General features: G+C 46.5%; 1 protein-coding gene and 1 non-coding gene across 5 annotated transcripts in view; both read right to left on the bottom strand.

The window, feature by feature from the left end:
* Positions 1-1429: 1429 nt before the first annotated feature.
* NRF1 (nuclear respiratory factor 1) overlaps positions 1430-20676 on the bottom strand; it is a 137130-nt gene continuing 117883 nt past the window's right edge. For 2 of the 4 annotated variants that reach the window (XM_035021093.1, XM_035021091.1), the window contains one exon: positions 1430-1710. In XM_035021093.1, coding sequence (XP_034876984.1) covers positions 1547-1710 — 164 coding nt within the window. In that variant the 3' untranslated portion in view covers positions 1430-1546. Of the gene's footprint in view, positions 1711-18932; positions 19021-20676 lie in introns of all 4 variants that reach the window. The other 2 variants (XM_035021095.1, XM_035021092.1) reach the window with 2 other exon arrangements.
* Positions 10316-10420, bottom strand: LOC118021440. The gene has a single exon (XR_004682182.1). It is a non-coding gene; the product is annotated as a small nucleolar RNA U13 (small nucleolar RNA).

Below are 20676 nucleotides of genomic sequence, written 5' to 3'. Positions count from 1 at the left end.
AGCAAATACAAGAATCTGAAACTTTTCTCAAAGGCTGAGCAAGATGTGAAGGATCTTTTAATGTCGCATTAAAAAAAACACATTAAATACACTATCACACATGGGGGCCCGGGAGGAGGGAGGAAGAGTTGTCCCTGTACTCAAGGAGCAGAGATTTGGCCTGTCGAGAAGTCAGGTGAATTTAGCCACTGGAGACTCAGGGCTTGCAGCTGAGAAATCACAGAATTTAACAGTTACCGAGAACACCCAGACCGGTCAACACCTGTGAGGAGGAGGCTGTGGGGCCTGGCCCACCGGGCCGCACCTGGGAAAACTGCAGCGGACCTTCTGAGACAGGGCCTGCCCCAGGGCTGCTGGAAACACCCAGGTCCCTTTCTCTTCCAAGGCCCCTCAGCATGAAGAGCAACCTTCCTCGAGCCGGGTGCTCCTGTCACTTCCAGTCTCCTCTGTTAAGCTACAGAAAGTTACTGGAAAGGAAAATATTGCTCCCATTGGTGTGCCCTGGTCTTTGAAGATTTTTCTCTCCCTCCTTCCTTTCCCCTTCCAACCCCTCCCCTCCCCGTCCCACTCTCTCCCCTCCAAGCACACGCACACTTAACGCGCACACGCTCCTCAAACCCTTAATACTTCTGTTACCTTCAGTTCATGTACATGACCAATTCAGAACTGACCTTAAAACCAAAGCAACGTTTTAATAGTCATGAGATCAAGAAGGCTTCCTGGGAAGGGGAGGAGATGGGTGGCTGAAGAAATCCCTCTTGTCCCTGCCTGGAGCTTTAAGGACATTCACCTGCCTATGGCAAGGTCAGCACCTGGGCCAGCCCGAGGAGCGTCTCAGCCGCCAGACCATGAGGCCCCTGGACCTTGCAAACACAACTTCTGGACCCCACCCTGTTCTGGAACCTCCTTCCTCAGGTGAGTCCAGCAGGGAGAGTTCTGGGTGGCCACTGGGAGGCAGCTTTGGTGAAGGGCATGGTCACCTCCGCCTGAGTTTGTCAGTAGCTCAACGCATGACCCTGGTATGAACAAAAATTGGGTGACTGTGTCTGGCCACGTACCCTACACCCACTAAACTGGGTGAATTATTTTTTTCCACAGCTCACCTTAATTTCATACAGATAATTCCATGCGGGTTTCATATATATATATATATATATATATATATACATACATACATATATATATACTTTATATATATGTAAATGTGTATATCCATATGTACACATATACATATATTCACACTCACACATACACACACATAAGTATACACGCATGTTTCTGCAGAAAGAAGTCCTGCCACAATTTGGCTTTTTCGGGACAGTGAAATTGACAACACAGTATCTTATTCCACCAATCCCAGAAAATCAAGAGTGGTGCTTTAAAAAATGCAATTCCAAAACCCACTGCCTTTCTTCCTTTTTAAAAAAAAGGTTAACAAAACTTTTCTTCCAAAGTCGAGAGACTTAATTCCATTTGATTGCACCTCTGCAAACGTGTAAAAAATTTTGAAGTAGACTAGAAAACGATGCCATCGTACGGCTGCATGTCACTGTTCCAACGTCACCACCTCCACAGCCTGGCCGTCCATGGTGACTGTGCTGTCCGATATCCGGGTGGTCACAGGGGCCATGGCCACCTGCACCGGCCCGTTGCCCTGGGCAAGGCTGGTTACCACAGTCTGGTACATGCTCACGGGGATCTGGACCAATCCTGGGGAGACAAAGGGGAGACTGTTGGTGGGGATCGGGCTCAGCCTCCCAGATGCTGGCTGGACAGAGCTACCAGCCCCAGCCCTTCAGGGCACCACTGTCAGCCTCATGTAATTGCCCACCGACTGTCCAGGCACAAATACATCCCTCCTCTTACCCACTGTCATTCTATAAAACGGACTCTCAGGAAAGAAAGTTCGAAGAACCTGTGGAAATGGGCCCCAGGGCAGGGCCTCCCCAACTTGCCAGGAGATGAGCCTGCCTGCTTCTAATTTTAGGAAGCAAGGCTGGTGAGGTGTGAACCCTCCTCCCCAGCCCAGCCCTCCTGACTGCCTCCTTCCACTGGGAAAGGCTGCCATTAATTTTCTTTGATGTTCTGCTACCGACTTCTTCGATTGTCTGCCTGCCTATGCTGTTTCCCTCAGCTTGAAAAAATGTCTCCCTCAATCCTGTCCTGTTTTCTTGGCCACTGACCCTTCCTTCAGCGTTTGTTTATTAAAAAAAGAGGGGGGGGACTCCCGGGTGGCTTGGTTAGTTAAGCGTCCAACTCTTGATTTTGGCTCAGGTTGTGATCTCAATAAGGGTTGTGAGATTGAGCCCCGAGTCCGGCATGAGGTGTTCACACTGGGCGTGAAGCCTGCTTAGGATTCTCTCTCTTCCTCTCCCTCTGCCCTCCCCACCACTCTCAAAAAACAAAACAAAACGAAAACAAAAAACCTAGGGCATTGTTTTCTTGATTTTAGGTCCACGGACCAGTAAAATTTAAAAATACATTTTGGGATCAACTTAAAAAGACCCAACTGTCTCCTAATATCACTATTACTGCACAGTAGAAAGGATGGTTTAACACAAAGAAAGGAAGAAACACATAATCGCAGAAAAGGGCAGTCCTTCCTAAGAAAAAAAAGTTGATAGTTTTATATGACATATTAAAGAAAAAAAAGGATTTCCAGTTAAATGAGGCAGAATAAATGCACATTATCAAGCTCCTCTTCCTCTTGAAACTAAAATTAGAATGAAGTGGGAGGAAGGATATCAATGAGGGATATCAACATGTTTTTGGAAGATGAGAAGCAAATGTCAAGTGGTTCTGACTTGTCAGAGCAGTGGAAGTAGCAAGCCCTGTGTCCATGGAGGGAGCAGGACATGTAGGCCTCACTACCGCAGAAAAAGACGAGGCTGAAAGCAGGGATTGGTTAAAAGCGTGTATTCAACTTTATGAGACCAGCAGCTCTCACAAATCCCAACACCCAAACACCTTGACCTTTGTTGACAGGACATCTGAAGTTCCTCTACTGTACTGAGAAGCTGACCTGGAAAGGCCGGGAAAGACCACAGTGGTATCTGTTGGGTGGGGAAGTGGGGGGAAGACCCTGAAGTCCTGGCCTTCTGTGCTAGCCTACAGATCACCTAGCTGTGCCCTGCACCGCCTGACAACCGGCTCTTAACTCTTCAGGAACACAAGGTTGCAGACAAGGTCGGGGCGGGGGAAGTGGGGGGAGAAGAAAACAAAGGCCCCAGAACACTAATATCCTCAGAGAAGAGATTTGTATCATAAAAATGGGATGTTTTTCTTAAAAAGGAATATGAGGAAAACTTTAAAATAAAGAATCTAATAGATGAAATACATTCCAAAGAAAGCAGAAAATAAAGACAAGGAAATTTCTCAGTAGAAAAGATTAAAAGATGGAAAGGAGAGAAAATATGAGACCATAGGGGTCCAACCTCTGATAAAAGAGAATTCCAGAAACAGTAAAAAAAAAAAAAAAAAAGGAAATTATCAGACACACTGTAAATAAATTTCTAGAGCTGAAAAACGAACTCACATTGAAAAGGCCCATTAGATGCCCAGCAGACAAGATGACAAAAGATCAAGACACTAACATGCATCTTTGCAAAATTTCAGAACACCAGGGATAAAGCAAAGATCCTGAAAGGTTCAGAAAGAAAAAAAAAGTCCTATATAAAGAACTGGGAGTTGGAATATTGTGGGACTTCTCGAAAGCAAGCCTAGAAGCTAGGAGATCAAGGAGCAGATGCTTTCGAGTGTCTGAGAGAAAGTGCTTTCCAGCTAGAACTGTTTCCGGCCCAAGAAATGATACCGCTATCAACTGACTGTGGAGGCAGAAGAAAAGCATCTTCAGACCTGTAAGGCGTGGAAAAGCTGGCCACCCATGCACGCTTTCCCAGGAAGCTCTGAAGGATGTGCTCCCAAGCAACGAGAGAGCACTACGCTAGAGGTGGCTGTGGGATCTAGGAGACAGAGAACCCACTGTGGAGAGCTGCGGGCAGGCTGAGGGGCCCCGGACCGGCGTTCTGCAGCAGGTCTGAGAGCACAGAGAGGGGAGACCGGCACGACGACCTGGGCATGAGTACTGAGAGGGGTTTTCCAGAAGTGGGGTAGAACCGGTGATTACTACCTAAAACACAGAAGGGAAAAAGCAAGTAGTAACTGGGATAATATACTTGTCTTAGCAGTGACCAGTTTTTATGTAGTTATAATAATATAAACATACAAAGTGGGTTATCAAGAAATTGTAATAATGTCTCAACTCAAGAAATAACGATTTAAGACTTTTAGAGCAGGAAAGATACACACCAGAAAGAGCGGGCATGAAGTGTTGCCTCTAAGGTATAAAAAAAAGGCCTTTTAGTCCTCTTTGACATTTAAAGCCATATTATCACTTTGCTGAAAATAAAAACTAATTTTAAAAAGAGAATGTTTTATCAGAATATTTTCTTTTTTTAAATCTTTATTTTTTTTTAATTTTTTTTTTAAAAGATTTTATTTATTTATTTGAGAGAGAGAATGAGAGACAGAGAGCATGAGAGGGAGGAGGGTCAGAGGGAGAAGCAGACTCCCTGCCGAGCAGGGAGCCCGATGCGGGACTCGATCCAGGGACTCCAGGATCATAACCTGAGCCAAAGGCAGTCGCTTAACCAACTGAGCCACCCAGGCGCCCAATCAGAATATTTTCTAATGCAAAAAGAAACCCCAAAAAACAAAAACCATGTTATTTTACAATGTTAAATTAGATTTGTTTTCTAGAGGAAAGTCTTGCCAGTTTGGGGATCCCTATTTGATGATACATCATGAAACAGGCTTGATGTTTTGTTTCGTGACAGTCATTTTTGGAAATCCAGGCTCACCCTGCTGTGTGTTAATAGGAATGGAGGGCCCGACCCACCCCCTGCTCACACTTGCTGTGCTGGGCCTGGAAGGAGGAGAGACCAGCCCACACTCACACACAAAGTTGAAAGGAGAGCAGGCGGAGGGCCCAGCACTGACCTCAGAATGCTGTGGGGTTCAGTTTCCCTCATCTGGACTTTGCATACGGCTCTTAAATGTCTCTAACCAATCCTCTTTCAGTTCACCTCTCCCTGCCACCTGAGAGATCTTTCTAGACCACGTCACTCCTCCATCTCAAACTGTTCAAATTCCATGTTAAAAAGGTTCCCAAAGGGGCACCTGGGTGGCTCAGTCGGTTAAGCATCTGCCTTCTGCTCAGGTCATGATCCCGGGCTCCTGGCATCAAGCTCAGCAGGGAGCCTGCTTCTCCCTCTCCCTCTCCCTCTCCCCACTGCTCGTGTTCTCTCTTGCTATCTCTCTCTCTCAAATAAATAAGATCTTAAAAAGAAAAGGTTCCCAAAGCCTATTAAAAAATGGTCATGTTTGACATGGTATTCAAGACATCTCGTGCTCTACCCTGGTCTAGCTCTGCAGTCTCCCCTCCGTCCTTCACCACAGGCATTGTGCGCTTGGGGCACCAGCCTGGCTCCTCTCACCTCCCAACACAGTGGTCACACTCCTTCCTCTGGGCCTTTGCTCACATTGTTCACTACTGGGAGTCCCACACTCCCTACTCCTTCCCCTTTAAAAACGGGTTCAAAAAAATATATAATGAAAATGAAATTCAAAAAAATATATAATAGAAATGAAGTTTAAGAAAAACCCAAATAGGGGCGCCTGGGTGGCTCAGTCGTTAAGCGTCTGCCTTCGGCTCAGGTCATGATCCCGGGGTCCTGGGATCGAGCCCCCGCATCGGGCTCCCTGCCCCGCGGGAAGCCTGCTTCTCCCTCTCCCACTCCCCCTGCTTGTGTTCCCTCTCTCACTGTGTCTCTCTCTGTCAAATAAATAAAATCTTTAAAAAAACCCCAAAAAACCCCAAATATAATGGAAATGAAATTAAAACAAAAGCAAACACAAACAAACGGGTTCCGCTGTCCCTCCCCTTGGAAGCTGGCCCCATCCCGGCCCCAGTCAATACTGACAGTGGCCCAGTGGGCACGGGCACTGGAATGCATCATCTGGCGTGGCCAGTAAATGTGTGTGGACAGGCCTTCCTGTTTGACAGAGGGCGGCTTCAGGGCCAGGCGTGGCTCTGGTTCATGTGGTTTCCCACGGTGTGAGGTACAAGATGTGCCAGAAGGGCAACAGGCCAAGGGAGTCTATTAGTGGCCTCAGCAATGTGCAGCTGGGCCCTACCCCCTGGCCTCTAGACTCCAGGCCTGGCCTGAGTATGTGTGAAGACCGTACAACCCTTCCCCCCCCCCAGTGTATTCATGATCATCATCGCTTCTGTCCTCTCTTCTGGTCACAGAGGTGAGGCAAAACTCAGGAAGCAACGAAGAATGTCCCTGGCAAAGCCAGAATAGCTGTGTCCTCCTGCAAAGAAGCCAAATGCTGGCAAACAGCAACTAACCTAGAAGCAAAGACCAGTCTTGTTTCTTTATTCTCGCTTCTGAGCCTGATGCAGTTCCAAAAGCTCCAAACTGGGGGAACAAGTTGCACCCTTGATAAATACAGGGACCACTGTGAGCAGGGAGCCTTCCTCACGGTGAACCACCAGCCTGGGATCGGGGTGTCACGGGGGTAGGGGTGGGTAGAGACTTAAAGAATTGTCATAGTTACATCTCTGGCTTATGATAGGTTTTCGTTTCCTATGCCACACCCAACACTGTTGTTACAAGTTTTAGTATCATGGAAGATTTGCTCCAGGATAAAATGGAGAAAAGGGCAAATGCAGAGATATCTATTGGCTGCCATTGCTATAACCAGAACATTCTTCCGAACACAAACTGATCCTGTTGCCTTCTTTTACAATTCTTCAGTGGCCCGTGGGTATCAGGTCCAAATCCCCTTGCAGGATTTAAACCCTTATGTCAGCCCCTATCGTTCAGTTCAGCCTAGTGACCACGAATCGCCACCTGCTTTACACTCCAATCAGGTGAATGACCTGATTGAGTCCCCATGACATGTGCACAACCTTCACTTCTGCCTGGGATGATGTGCCGGGACTTGCTCCTCGAATGGGCTCCTGTTCTTCCCTCCACAGTCACAGTTAGTGGCAGTCCCTCCTCCTTGGCCTTAGCCCCTCTTCGGAGGTCCCGAGCCCTCTGTACTGGCCTCCATGGAGGCAGTGACCGTGTTCACCATCACTGTTTGCATGTCTTGTCTTTGGGAGGACTGTCAATTCCTTGAGGGATGGAGTCTCCATCTTTGAGTCCTCAGCAATCGGCGGGGGCTCAGTAATGATTTCTGCACTCATGGAGGGAACCTGCCTTCTGAGGTTGCACAGGTGTCCCTTCCAGAGATGGGGTGATTAAAGTGGCCCAGTCTGAGGGTTATGAGGCAGTTTCAGAGCGGGAACTCCCAGTCCAGAGAACGTTCAAGTAAAAAGGACTACATTCAGGACTCATCCAAAGAAAACCACTTCTAAAAGATTTCATCTTCTGGGTGTGCCTGGGTGGCTCAGTCGGTTAGGCGTCTGCCTTCGGCTCAGGGCATGATCCCAGGGTCCTGGGATCGAGTCCTGCATCGGGCTCCCTGCTCAGCAGGGAGCCTGCGTCTCCCTCTCCCTCTGCGCCCCTCCCCCTGCTCGTGCTCTTTCTTACTCTCTCTCTCAAATAAAATCTTAAAAAAAAAAAAAAAAAGATTTCAGGGATGCCTGGGTAGCTCAGTTGGTTGTGTCTGCCTTTGGCTCAGGTCATGATCCCAGGGTCCTGGAATCCAGTCCCGCATCGGACTCCTTGCTCAGCAGAGAGCCTGCTTCTCCCTCTGCCTGCCACTCCCCCTACTTGTATACTCTGTCTCTCTCTGTCAAATAAATAAATAAAATCTTTTTTAAAAAAAATAAAGATTTCATCTTCTGTATTTCACCTCACGATCAGGGAAGGAATAAATTTGGCCTCTACAACTGCATGATGAAGTGACTCCTACACAAAGCTGTCTTGAGAGTGAATGGTGACAGCAACTGCATCTCTGAAAAGCTTTACAGAGGGCAAAATTCCATGCACGGGGTCATTTCCTAGCCCCAAATGCCTTGAAATTCCAAGGCCATTATTTTCACTCTACCTCCACCTTAAATCTGCGCATTACCATCCTACTGTGGGGATTTTAGAATTTTGGAATATCTCTCTCTCTCTCTCTCTCTCTCACAAACAGCCATTTTGGCATGGGATTAGATTAAATCGTCTCAGCGGCTCTGACCCAGAGGCCTTCCCGTCTACGGAGGGGCAGGGGGAGGGGCCAGAGGCCTGCAAGCCAGCGCACTAAGTCGGTGGCTGCCCTTGGAGGAGAGATGATTAAACGCTGAGGTACAGTAATCAGGCTGGGATTGTCCCTGCATCTGCTCAGCCCGGCCCTGATTAGCCCTAATCTAGAAGGCGTATGTTAATCTCAGTTTGTATTCTGGGTCATTTCGATTGATTAAGCAACAGGAAGCCCTTCACATTCTACTTTAAGGTTGGAAGTTCTCTTTTTTGTTTTTCCGAGAGACCTGTACAATCCTAGCAGTATGTCTCTTAGCATTTGTATAGCACTCTTCAAAGCCCTCTTACATCCACCGTGTCTCATCTGGTTTTTGCTAAGACCCTAGAGAGCAGGCAGGGCAGGTGGTCCTCCCTGTCACAAATGATAGGCAAGTTCCTTTGGCAGAAACATGGACTTACCCTAAAGGCACATGTTATAAAGTCCTGAAGATTTAGTACCCTAGTCTCTAGGACCCCAGTATTTCAAAGCCATAAGAAACCTTAACATTCATTCAGTTTAGTAAATCCCTTTCTTTTTCTTTTTAAACTCAAAAGTAAACAGATAAAAAAGTTATTTAAAAAAAAGTAAACATGGAGCAAGAGAGACTGAGTGGTCTTTGCCCCAAGATGACTGAGTTGTGGCAAAGCCAGGGGTCCAGGCTCTCGATGTGGGAGTCTTTCCATGCACCCACCCGCCTGACCATGGAAAACAAGCCGGCAGGGACCTGGAAAGTCTCTCTTTGGGCTCATCGCTGCCTCTCCCCTCAGGCTTCCAGGCAAGGTTTACAGAATTGGCCAAACTGGGAAGAGGCCAAAGGTGCCTCAGGAGCCACAGGTCCCAGGCACAAGGATTTCCCTGTCTGACAGCAGTGAGACTGAAATCCCTGGAAGAACTGCTGGCCCTGTAAAAGACAACGAGACCTGACCCTGCTCATTCTACCCTGCCGGGTAGGTATCATGTACTCAAGCCCACATGGTCAAACACACTCCTCCCAGTCTTCCCCCAGGGCAGCAAGTGGCCATCACATCCCTCCAGTTGCCTCGGCTGAAAACTTCACAGTCATCTTTGACTTCATACGCGGTACATCAGCAAATCCTGTCAACCTGCCCTTCACATACAAACCTGGAGTTCCGCCACTTCTCTTTGCTGCCTCCCTGGACAAAATCCTATCATCTCTTGCCAGGACTACATTTAAAAAAAAAAAAAAATTTTTTTTTTATTAGAGGGAGAGAGCGTGTGTGCGGGAGGGAGGCTCAGAGGGAGAGGGAGAGAGAGAACCTTAAGCAGGCTCCATGCCCATAGGGAGCCCCAGCATAGAGCCTGATGTGGGGCTTGACCCCACGACCCCGAGATCATGACCTGAGGTGAAGTCAAGAGTCGGATGCTCAACCGACTGAACCACGCAGGCGTCCCACCAGGACTATGTTTTATCTTCCTTTGTAATCGCCCGGCTTCAGCCCTTGCTCCACTATAGCCGGAGGGATCTTCGAAAATCTCCACATGACACGATGGGTATCAGGACAGCCTCTGAAAATTCAGATGCCTGGGCTAGGTTGGTTCTGATGCAGCTCACACGCTTCAAAGGTTTCCTTTCAAGTCAGATGACCTTCTCAGGGAGGACACGCAGGGAGACTGACCTCCCAGGCGGCCAGGCTTCTACTCAGAGTGTTCCAAGGAGACCCCTGCACAGGGTCTGTTTTCGAGGGACCTGTTCATCTCACCAGGGCCATCATTTCGCACAAGGTGATCGTCTGCCTCTTACGTTTCCCCCCTTTCAGGAGAATCCCGATTTTAACAGATACTTCATTGTGAAAAACAGGTAACAGAGAGGGCACAGTATAGGGTTGAAAAAAGTCAGTCTCCCTCCCAGAGGTAACTACTGTGGCTAGTTTCTTGGCTGAGATTGTGCACTTGGAAACGTGTGTATGTGTGTCTGTGTATCTTCCCCATTTGAACAATGCACCTCGCTTTTTCGGGATCTTTACTTACAAGTACGAACAGAGTGGCTTTATTTTTTTTTTTTCAGTGGCTGCAGAGTATTCCACTTGCATGAAGGTGCTTCATGTTTTTTCCAAGTCAGACGGGTCATGCGTTGCCGTTGTAACAAGGTCTGAGCGAGGCACACGGCGCACAACAGTGTGAGCGCCCCCGTCCTCGTGCTTATGAACTACGGAAGGATCTAGAGGTGCTTGATTTTGATTAACCAGCACTCTGATGACTCACACCTTGGCTTTCCAATCTTCTGCTGTTGTGCCACATGTACTGCAGTTTCTCACAAATGCGAGGATAACTACCAAAGAGACAACTTCTTAAGAGGCGATTTATACTTTAAAATTTCCTAGGTGCAGTAATGGGGGAACGCTTAACTGTTCTGCTCAGCCCAGTTCCTTTCAAGACGCAAAATACTCTACCTCTAGGAGTGGGATTTAAGATTAAGTGACAGGGGAATATACTTTTGGACAGACATCTGTCTTCGAGCCTCTCATATCACATTACATGGGTGGCAGATAATGCCATCACCTCATAAGCCCGGTCCCGTCTTCTAATACAAGTGACCATTTGCTCATGTTAAGGGGCTTGGCCTTGTTGTCTGCAGAAGAGGAGGCCATGAGGCTTACAGTGGTCTGTCTCTGATGGTGGCACCAGGGGAGGCTTTGTGGTAGACCACGGGCGCCAATGAGAGTGACTTGGAAGGTTAGGGTCACAGCCTTGCACACTCTGTGAATTTATCATTCATGAGCTGATCTACTCTATTGCTGACCTCTCCTGAGGTAATGAGTTTCATCACTTACCTACTGTATAATGGACCACACACACACATGTGTACGTGTGTATGTGCACATATGTGATTTATTTACTTAGGGGAATTCATTTACTTTCCTCAAGACTAACTCTTTTAGTATTCTGTGATTTGATGAATATGTCTACATATCACAGTTAGCTAAATCTTCCTGAAATATCGTTTGGCAATGGCCATCCCATCCCACCAAAAAACCCACAAAACAAAACAAAAAACCCCCAACTTTTGATGGCTGTCTACTATGGGAAAAATAAGTCCAAATAGCTATTGGTTTGAAGGATTACATCAGCCTTTCCCACAAATGCTCTACATTTTCTCTTCATTACAACCATACCTGTCCCCTTAGTGTACCCTCACCACCACATATATTGCTCAGGCAGATCCCTCCGCCTAGCTCTATCCCCTGTCAATGCAAGTCCCATTCTTCCAACAATTTCCACATCTTTCCTGGAGTCACCCCAGATAGAACAGCCCACCAGGAGGTTCTTTCCCTCCTGTGATTTTCCTCCCTCCACTATTTGGCATCAGCTCTGTGCTAACCTGTTTCCAAGTAGTTATTGTTGTTCTCTGTATAATCTGCTTGCTTAGATTTTGGCAGTAGCCTGAACATAGTAGATGCTTAATAATTAAATATGACTATAGATCGTGTTCCTCATGATTTTCAGAAACTTGGTCACATTCCTATTAGCCTTGGCCTCCACAGACTGAAGGCCTTGGGACTTTTCATTCTGTTCCCGGGTGCAGTGGGATTTTCACAAGACTCTCAAGGCAGTGTAGCCAAACGCTGTAGGGTAGCTCAGGTGCACTGTGTGTGAGGGTAAAACAGGCTGTTTTATTTCCATGAAAGGCTTGCCAGTCAGACTACACGTGACTCTTGGCTATGCCGCCGAATGGCTTGTGAACTTCGCTTTCCTTAAATGTAAAAGGGCAGTTACTCATCTCATGGGGCCGTCGAGGGCTAGATGCGCTGATGTAGGCGAAGTCTGGTGCTGTGCCTGGCGCACAGCAGGTGTACCATAAATGTCAGCTACGTTTCAAAGATGACTCTGAATGAGAGGCTTGATGAAGTCTGGTGGGGTCACAGGCATTCGACTAAAGCTCTCGGCAAACAGAAATGAAAGCAGAGACAGCACAGATCTCCTTTCAGCAGTGATGTGTTCCTGCCAGGAAGCACACCATTCGCCAAAGGCCTTCAAAGATGTAAAGATTAGAGATAAAAGCCACGAAATCAGGGCAGATGGACTGGGGGGCAGGTCCTTTCTGAAACGCAGCGACGGGCTGAACTGGCAGTGCGGCGGCGCCCGGACGTCTACGGACTAGCTGCCGACTCAGCGCGCTGGTAAATGAATAATCCAGGCAGAACCACTAACCAATGGTGAGAACGTTAAATATATGGTCAGGGGCAGGAGGATATGACGTCATCACTCTGGTAAATTTCTCAACCCCTCCAGATAATAACAACATGCGCTTCAGCACAGCAGAGCACAGTTACGCGCCCGGCCATGGTCACCCGGAACCAGACTGCCCTGCCCCCACCCCACCCCGCGACAAGATAGAGCAGGACAGACAGCCTCAGGAAGAATGGGCCTTTCATTTGCCCTCACAATCTGGGAAACCTTTGGGAATTGTTGTTTGCTGTAACTGAATCTTTCAGCCCAAAGGCCTTCCAAGTTGGTCATGGAAATATCTTTGGTTGGGAGAAAAATATTGATGGCTGTGAGAGAAAACTAGCTAAACAAAGAAACTTATCAAATAAACACAACATCTGGTGGGAGAGAAAGAATTTTTTTTAAACACATATTTATTTATTTTAGAGAAGGAGAGTGTGTGTTGGGGGGAGGGCAGAGGAGGGGAGAGGGAGTCCCAAGCAGACTCTGGGCTAAGCGTGGAGCCTGACATGGGGCTTGATCCCATGACCCTGAGACCACGACCAAGAGTCTGATGCCCAACCGACTGCACCACCCAGGCACCCGAAGAGAAAGAATTCTTAAAACCCAAAGGAAAAATTTACAGTATAAAGCCTTCTGCAGTTTATGGATGTGAAAGCTAGCTACAGGTATCAGGAAAATGCTGGCTTAAATGGGGGAACCAGAAAACTGTACCTGGAAAGGATAGGAATAAATAAGTAAGAAATAAAGCTACGAATTATAGTAAGTTCTGCAGTTTTTAAAGAGCCATCAAGCGTTATCTTCAGGTGTTTCAAGGGGTGACAGGCAGGAGGTAAGTCCTTTAAAGTCTTATTTGCAGGCTTGAAAAAGAATTTACACCAGTGACTGATGTCTAAGGCAAGCCGCTATTATATGAAGAAAAATAGGCATTAGGTATGTACTGGTATAGAGATGGAGAACATGAAAGGAAATCAGGGAAAGAAGCTAGTCAAGTAGGCGGGTGGCAGATAAAGAGGCCGAGAATGACAAACAGGGACCAGATGGAAAGAGGACAGTCTCAGGGCAGAAAGGGGAAGATCATGAAAAGAATGTCAATATCAAATGAAAGGAGATCCAGGGAACCTTCCTGATACTAACACAAGGAGGAAACAGAGAAAAAGTATTTCTCTTCCAGTCGTTCTGTTTCTGTTACATTAGCTGCTTTCTGGGACATTTAATCTTTCTTTTCTGTGTTTTCTAACTCCATGGCTTTTGGGTGCATTTGAGGGATTTATGGATTAAAATATGTATTACACCTGGCATGCCGAGTATTCTCAGAAAGCCCAGAGCAGCCTTGCAGGTGCCTTGGCATAACAGGCACTTCTTGGCATACGAGGTTTTCTCCCCTCTTGCTAGACAATGTCACCCCTCTTGGAAAAACCACTTTCTGTGATAACTTCCATAGCAGAGATTCTGTCCTTTGCCTGATTTTTCAGACCACCAGGAAATTCCTCTTGCCCTCATCCCATAAGCCAAATGTTAAAAATAAATTCATTTTTACTTTATTAGTAAGTGTACTTCAAAACATATTTTGGAGGTAAAATTTCAGTTTCCTTTTGAAACTATTGGAATGTCCAAGAACATTAATGAAATCAGGGTTTTGTGCTTCAGAACCACTGTGGTGTTCTATCCTGCAGGCTGAGCTCCCAATGTAGGGTTGAACAAGCTGACTCCAAGGCCTGCTGATCTGCCCAATCGGGCTTTAAACTGAAAATGGCAGGAGAGAAAAGTGTTCACCTAAAGTTTGCTCAGGAGGACATCTGATCTGACTGTATAGAGAAGGGCAGGAGATGCCTAGTAAAATCCAGAAGAAATCCCTGGGAAGAAGGGGGACACTCAAGGTCCCCCAAGTCTGTGCACCAGTAGATAGGGTATGAGCAATATGTAAAGTGTTGATTTTTTTTTTTTTAGGATTTTATTTTTAAGTAATCTCTACACTCAACATGGGGATCGAACTTATAACCCCAAGATCAAGAGTCATATGTTCCACTGACTGAGCCAGCCAGGTGTCCCAAAAGTGTTGATATTTTTAAATAGAAAGAAGAAGGGGGTGGGGAGATGGGTAACTGGGTGATGGGCATTAAGGAGGGAACGTGATATAATGAGCACTGGGTGTTATATACAACTGACAAATCCCTGAATTCTACCCCTGAAACTAATAATACACTATATGTTAATTAACTGAATTTAAATTAAATTTAATTTAAAAAATTAGAAAAAAATAAATAGCAGAGCCAAGATGATAGAAACCTTAGGGGAAAGTCACCATGCTAAGAATTTGCAGAAGTCAGACGTAGAAATGAATGCAAGAGCCAATCAGGAGTTACCCAGAGTTAGGAATGGAGATTTATTTATTTTTCTGTCATTATTTTCAGGTTTTTTTTTTTTAAGATTTTATTTATTTATTTGACAGAGAGAGACATAGCGAGAGCAGGAACACAAGCAGGGGGAGTGGGAGAGGGAGAAGCAGGCTTCCTGCAGAGCAGGGAGCCCGATGTGGGGCTCGATCCCAGGACCCCGGGATCATGACCTGAGCCGAAGGCAGACGCTTAACAACTGAGGCACCCAGGCGCCCATTTTTTTTTAATTAGGGAAAATTTCAAATAGGCACAAAAGGAGAGAGACTAGCACAAGGAACCCTGTCCCTGCTGCCCCACGCCGCAAATGTACCCACCATCCAGACCTCGCTTCTTCTAACCCAACAGGCATAGATTGAGGCACAAAAGCTTCCAAAGATGTTCTACTGTTTTTCAACCTTTCACATTTAGCACAATCTGTAGAGTACTATTTAGAAAGCAAACAAACACTAAAAAAATTCTAAGAGCACATAAAGAGCAGAATTAAATTGGCTTTTGGTAGTAAGACACCTGAAGACAGCAGATTGTAAAGTAGAAATAAATAGTTATGGGGTTTGATAGTCACAGAAGGAAATCTATCTCAATAAACTTCATTTTATTCAACTGTTTATCCTGCCTTTCCTATCTGGACTGTATATAGCATAACCCAATTGATAATGGGGACAAGTTCTTTACAAAAGAATTTCAGCTTCTGCCAGAAAGGCAGAAGGAATGATAACACTAGAGGAATCTCCATGTTGTTATCTCTGCACAAAATCATCAACGGCTAAGACCATTCAGGTGGCTGGAGGACGGGCCGGAGAGCAGAGGGCTCTGACATCCATGTGGGATGCAGCGCTTCTGGTACCCTACCCTGTGGCCACTACCTGCTTTCGCCAGAGACAAGCCTCCATTATGCTCGGTCAGCCAGACAGAGTCTGACAACACAGAACTTTCTTTCTAACTTTCTTTTCTTTCTTTCTTTCTTCTTTCTTTCTCTCTTTCTCTCTCTCTCTCTTTTCTTTCTTCCTTCCTCCCTTCCTTCCTTCCTTCCTCCCTCCCTCCCTCTCTTTCTTTCTTTCTAAGATTTTATTTACTTGTCTCAGAGAGAGAGAGAGCACAAGCGGGGGGAGCGGCAGTCAGAGGGAGAAGCAGGCTCCTCGCCGAGCAGGGAGCCCGACATAGGGCTTGATCCTGGGACTCTGGGATCACAACCTGAGCCGAAGGCAGACACTTAACCGACTGAGCCCCCCAGGTGGCCCAACACAGAACTTTCAAAAAGCACGAGCAAGACGGGCCCCCGGAATGTGGTGCGGAGGAGCAACAACAGAACACCGCCTCCCCTGTACGCCCTGGTGCCCGGCGTACAAAGCCATCCCAACACCCTCCCATGGAGGGTTTTACAAATCCTTCGGCAACCATGCCAGCACACCGAGTGCTAATGGTGTGCATGTTTATAAAAGGCGATCTCACAGTCAGCTCTTAGTTGAGCCGAAGGGAGGGTCAGCCATTTCTCCGATACCTCCCCTCTAAAATGGAATTTATGATGTGCTTTTCTTGTAGCAGACTTACTTTCCTAATAATGTCTTCCTTGAGCTAATATGAAAACTAATTTGTGTTCCTTAAGTACCCAGCAGCTGGGTTGGGGGTGGAGAAGATGGTCCAGGCTTACGCTGGATTGTTGGGAGAAACTGTCTAAGGATTTAAAATGTGTCATGACTAATTTGCATGACAGAATCTGTATGTGGCAACTGAGAGTTGACTATATTTACATTTATAAAACGGACAGCTACTCTGTCTTATAGGGCTGCTATGAGGATAAGGAACGTTATAGTTACATGATTTAAGTTCTGGAGAAAAAGGACGAGATCTAAATTTGAGGTAGTTTTGTTATTTCACATAGGTTTCCTCTCGGGAGTCAAAGCTACCATGCAGTGGCTACCAGAGGCAGACAAATGGAGGAAGCAAGATTCAAGATCCTGCCCTTGGTCCCCAGAGTTGCTAGAAATGGAAGGTACCACCAGCTCAGTGGTCCACCCCAGAGTGTTGTCCGCACTCCACGTTGTACACAAAATGAAGGATTCACATACACACCCTTGGCCCTTGAGCATTTGCACGTTCTCGTTAGTCAGAAAACTCTCCAAACAGCAGGGCCGTGAAAGCTTAAGGAGGGGAAGACCAGGGAGTAGTCCAGCTGAAAGTGGACCTTCCTAAAATTAAAGTCCTTTCTCATAGTTATAATTCATTACTATTATTTTGGGCGTATGTGAGGGGTGGGGAAAGGCCATGAGATTCTTGGAGGAAAACAATTTTTTTAAGGTGGGAAGATAAAGATCACAATCTAAGTAATTTGGCTGGAAGGAGTTGTTCCAAAAACATCCAGGCAAATTCCAAATTCCCTTTTTCCCTTCCAACAAAGCTGAAATAGAAACTCCAAGGCTGGCAAAAGCAGTCAAGAAACCATTTCAAGGGACGCCTGGGTGGCTCAGTCGGTTAAGCGTCTGCCTTTGGCTCAGGTCATGATCCCGGGGTCCTGGGATCGAGTCCCGCATCGGGCTCCCTGCTCCGCGGGGAGCCTGCTTCTCCCTCTGCTCTGTCTCTCATGAATAAATAAATAAAATCTTTTAAAAAAAAAAAAAAGAAACCATTTCAAAAAGTTTGGACTAATCTCTAACACAGTGTTGTCCACCAGAACTCACTGTAAAGATGGCCACGTTCTATTTGTGCGCTGGTCAATATGGTGGCTGCAGAGCACATGAAATGTGGCTAGTAGGACGGAGGAGCTCAATCTTTACTTTGACTTTAATTAAAGTTTAAATAGTGCAGCTCTAAAACCTTTCCCGAGCTTCCAGTGAACCACCTCCACAGCATAAACATGCCTCAAATCGTGCGCACGCTGTAGAACACGGTAAGAGTTGCCTTTGTTAACTGGAAACTCAATCTGAAACTGGATGCTCTGCATTCACCTAAAATATGTTTTCCTCGCATTTCCCTTATTTATATCAGGGTTGTTTTTTTCTTCCCCCTTTGCTGCTCTACCCCATCAACTTATTTTTAACACCACCTCCCCCTCCCCCGGGGCCCCCGGGTGAGAAACTCCACCAGCATCGGAGAACAATATAGCACAGCTCTGCAGTGTAGGACTACGAGCAGTACGGAAAGGCTGGGCTGGGCAAAACCCGAAGAATTGCTGGACGCCGGCTTCGGGAGCCAATCTGATAGCAAGGTTTGTCTCAGAGCAGTGTCTCAGTTTCCAGATTTAGACCCCTTCAGTGATTTTCAGATCCAATTGCTAGCTTTACAACGGAAAAGATGTGTTCATCAATTTCACTTCGAAAACCCCATTTAGCCTCTGAAACTCTCTAAAGAGGGGCCTTTCTAATAATGAAGATTTGGTGTAATTATAATGTCACAGGCAATTGTCCTGACAAAGCAAAACCAATATGTCTCCTTGCTGGGTCTTTGCTCTCAGTCTGACCAACAGGAGGAGAAAAGAGGCTTTGTCAGGAGCAGATGTGCAGTGGGAGGCCCCGGGGAAGCAGATCTGCTGAATGGGGCAGGTGCCACTTAGACATTCACTTTACTGACTCCAACCACAACCTCCCCTTCATTTGATATCCTGCTCTTGGCAGGAGGATGGGGAGAGAGCATCATACAAAAAGGAAGCGTGTTTATCCTGTTCAGATTACGGCTCTGCCAGGCCGCCGCTGCTGGGCTCTGCACATTTGCTCTTTATTAAGCAAATGGTGGTGCTGGGAAGTGAATCCCTGTATTTACACAGGTAACCTGAGAGCCAGAGGGCCCCAAACCATACTGGCTGCGATGTACAAGCTATCAGCGTTAATAACAGTGCGCTGACATTCCTTCAAAATCCTAATGGAAGCATAAATAAAAAGAGGAAAGTCCACTTTCCCCAAGAACCTTAAAGACTTCATTCTGTAGGAGTTGTTCCTGTCATGATATTCTGGTTCTTGTGTGAACCTTTTTACACGCTCAATTAAAACCTACTTTTTCATCCACGTATTAAACAGAAATGACTCCAATTAAAGTTGTCCAATTATGGCTCTGGATTTGGTATGCCAAAAAAAAACAACAACAAAAAAAACAATTCCCTTTACAGAATATTACCTGCAATGACAGGCACCAAGATTCTGCTGGAATCATCTAAGACCAGAATCTGTCTTTCGAATACAAAGACTCAGAAAGATGTGGGGACCTAAAGGGAAGGAGAATGAGATAAGGACACATGTAACTTGGCCCTCATGACACTGGGGTTGGAGAGGAGACTGGTCAGTCCATCTGCCAGGTGGCAGGCACCACTTGGGAATCTCTGCCCTGAAGCTCTGGTCTGAGTCTTTTGCCCAGAATGTGCCTGGCTCACCAAGGTCCCCCAGCTGAGAATACCTGACACAGTCAGACCAAGGAGTTGTGAAGGTATGCCAACCTAGCTTGACAATATATGCTAATTCCCTCCGGGGCCCTGGGGAGCCACGTCTGGAGGCATTCAGCTTTTAATATGGAAAGCGCCTAAAAGCTACCTCGGAAGGACATGGCCATGGCTCAGATGAATACTAAGAATAGAGACCAGTGTGTAGCGGCCTGTCATTTCATTGTAAAGGTTCTTCCTTTCTGTAGTCCTTAAGTCTTCAAGTAGCAGAGCCTAGATTAGCAATTTCTGGTGTACGAATGATGAATGCCTGCGGCCACCCTTGTTTATAAATGGTATAGGGGAAACAATACACCACCCCCTCTGGACGAGCAGACTCTGCAAGGAGAAAGATGCATCTAAACATCACACTGACACTTTCAAGAGAGCCCTGGTCCTTCTGGAGGTATCCACAGGTCAGCATTTTTACGGGAGACAAAGGCACCAAAGAACCCTGACAATTAGAAACCCCTCCAGCTGTGGGGGCTGTGTCTGATGAGTGACAGGAGAGACCTGGTCATTCTAGAGAACTGAATCTCAGTTTGGTTTCTCTAGCATGCCTGAGGGGCACACTATGCTTTATCAGTAACAGAGGCTTTCTAAGGCAGGGATTCCCAGGGAGTGGATCTCACACTGCTCCCTCCAGATGGAGGCTCACTGGACCAGATCCCAAGAATGTGTCCCGGAGGAGCTAAAAGTGAACCCTCTGAAGATTAATATCCTTCCCGTTCAGTCTGAGTGTTTAAAAATAATAACAACAACAACAACAATAACAACAACAGCAGCAATAGTAATTAAGAGTTACTGCATACAATGCTCCAGGCACTAAAGGGAATGGGACGAAAGAGTCTCTGCTGGCCCCTAAGATTAGTGTGATCGACCTATCTCCCTGGATGGGCAAGAGTGGGGTGTCAGAAAAACTGCCATTTCCCTCTGACAGCTATTCTAGAAGGCATTTTGGATTTTAGGAGGTAACTGTGAATGGAGTCGGGAAGGAGGACAAGCTTCAGTGCTATAAAAGGGCTGGGCAGTAACACATCTGGGGCAGAAAACTGTAACTGTAAAGCCCTCTGGGTATTCTAGAATTGAGAGCCCCGGTATACACCTCTATGTTCCTATTTCAGAAGCAGCCATGTTTTCGTGGTGAAATCTGGAATTCACCCAATAGTAATGGCTTTTTTCAGCCTCGTGACCCACTGGGCTCTGGATATTTGATCCTTTTTGGGGTCACTATAAATCGTTAAAGCGCCTCGCCTCAAGATGCCTGTGGCCAAGAGAAATCTGCATTTGTAAGGCATCTGGGTGGAAACGTGTAAGTGGCCTGGGTCATGCATACAGAGACTAGGAAGTGGGTCTAGGTGTCTCCACTGCCTCTTGTCTCAGGTTTTCCTGCTCCGGTCTCTGCGGTACACAAAAATAGGCCAGTTCTTCTTGCAACCCTCCTGC

Source organism: Mirounga leonina, unplaced genomic scaffold (assembly GCF_011800145.1).
Source record: "Mirounga leonina isolate KUSES-001 unplaced genomic scaffold, KU_Mleo_1.0 Mir_174, whole genome shotgun sequence".
Classification (NCBI taxonomy): Eukaryota; Metazoa; Chordata; class Mammalia; order Carnivora; family Phocidae; genus Mirounga; species Mirounga leonina.
The sequence above is the reverse complement of the archived record's forward strand: the minus strand, read 5'-3'. Positions and strand labels throughout refer to the sequence as shown.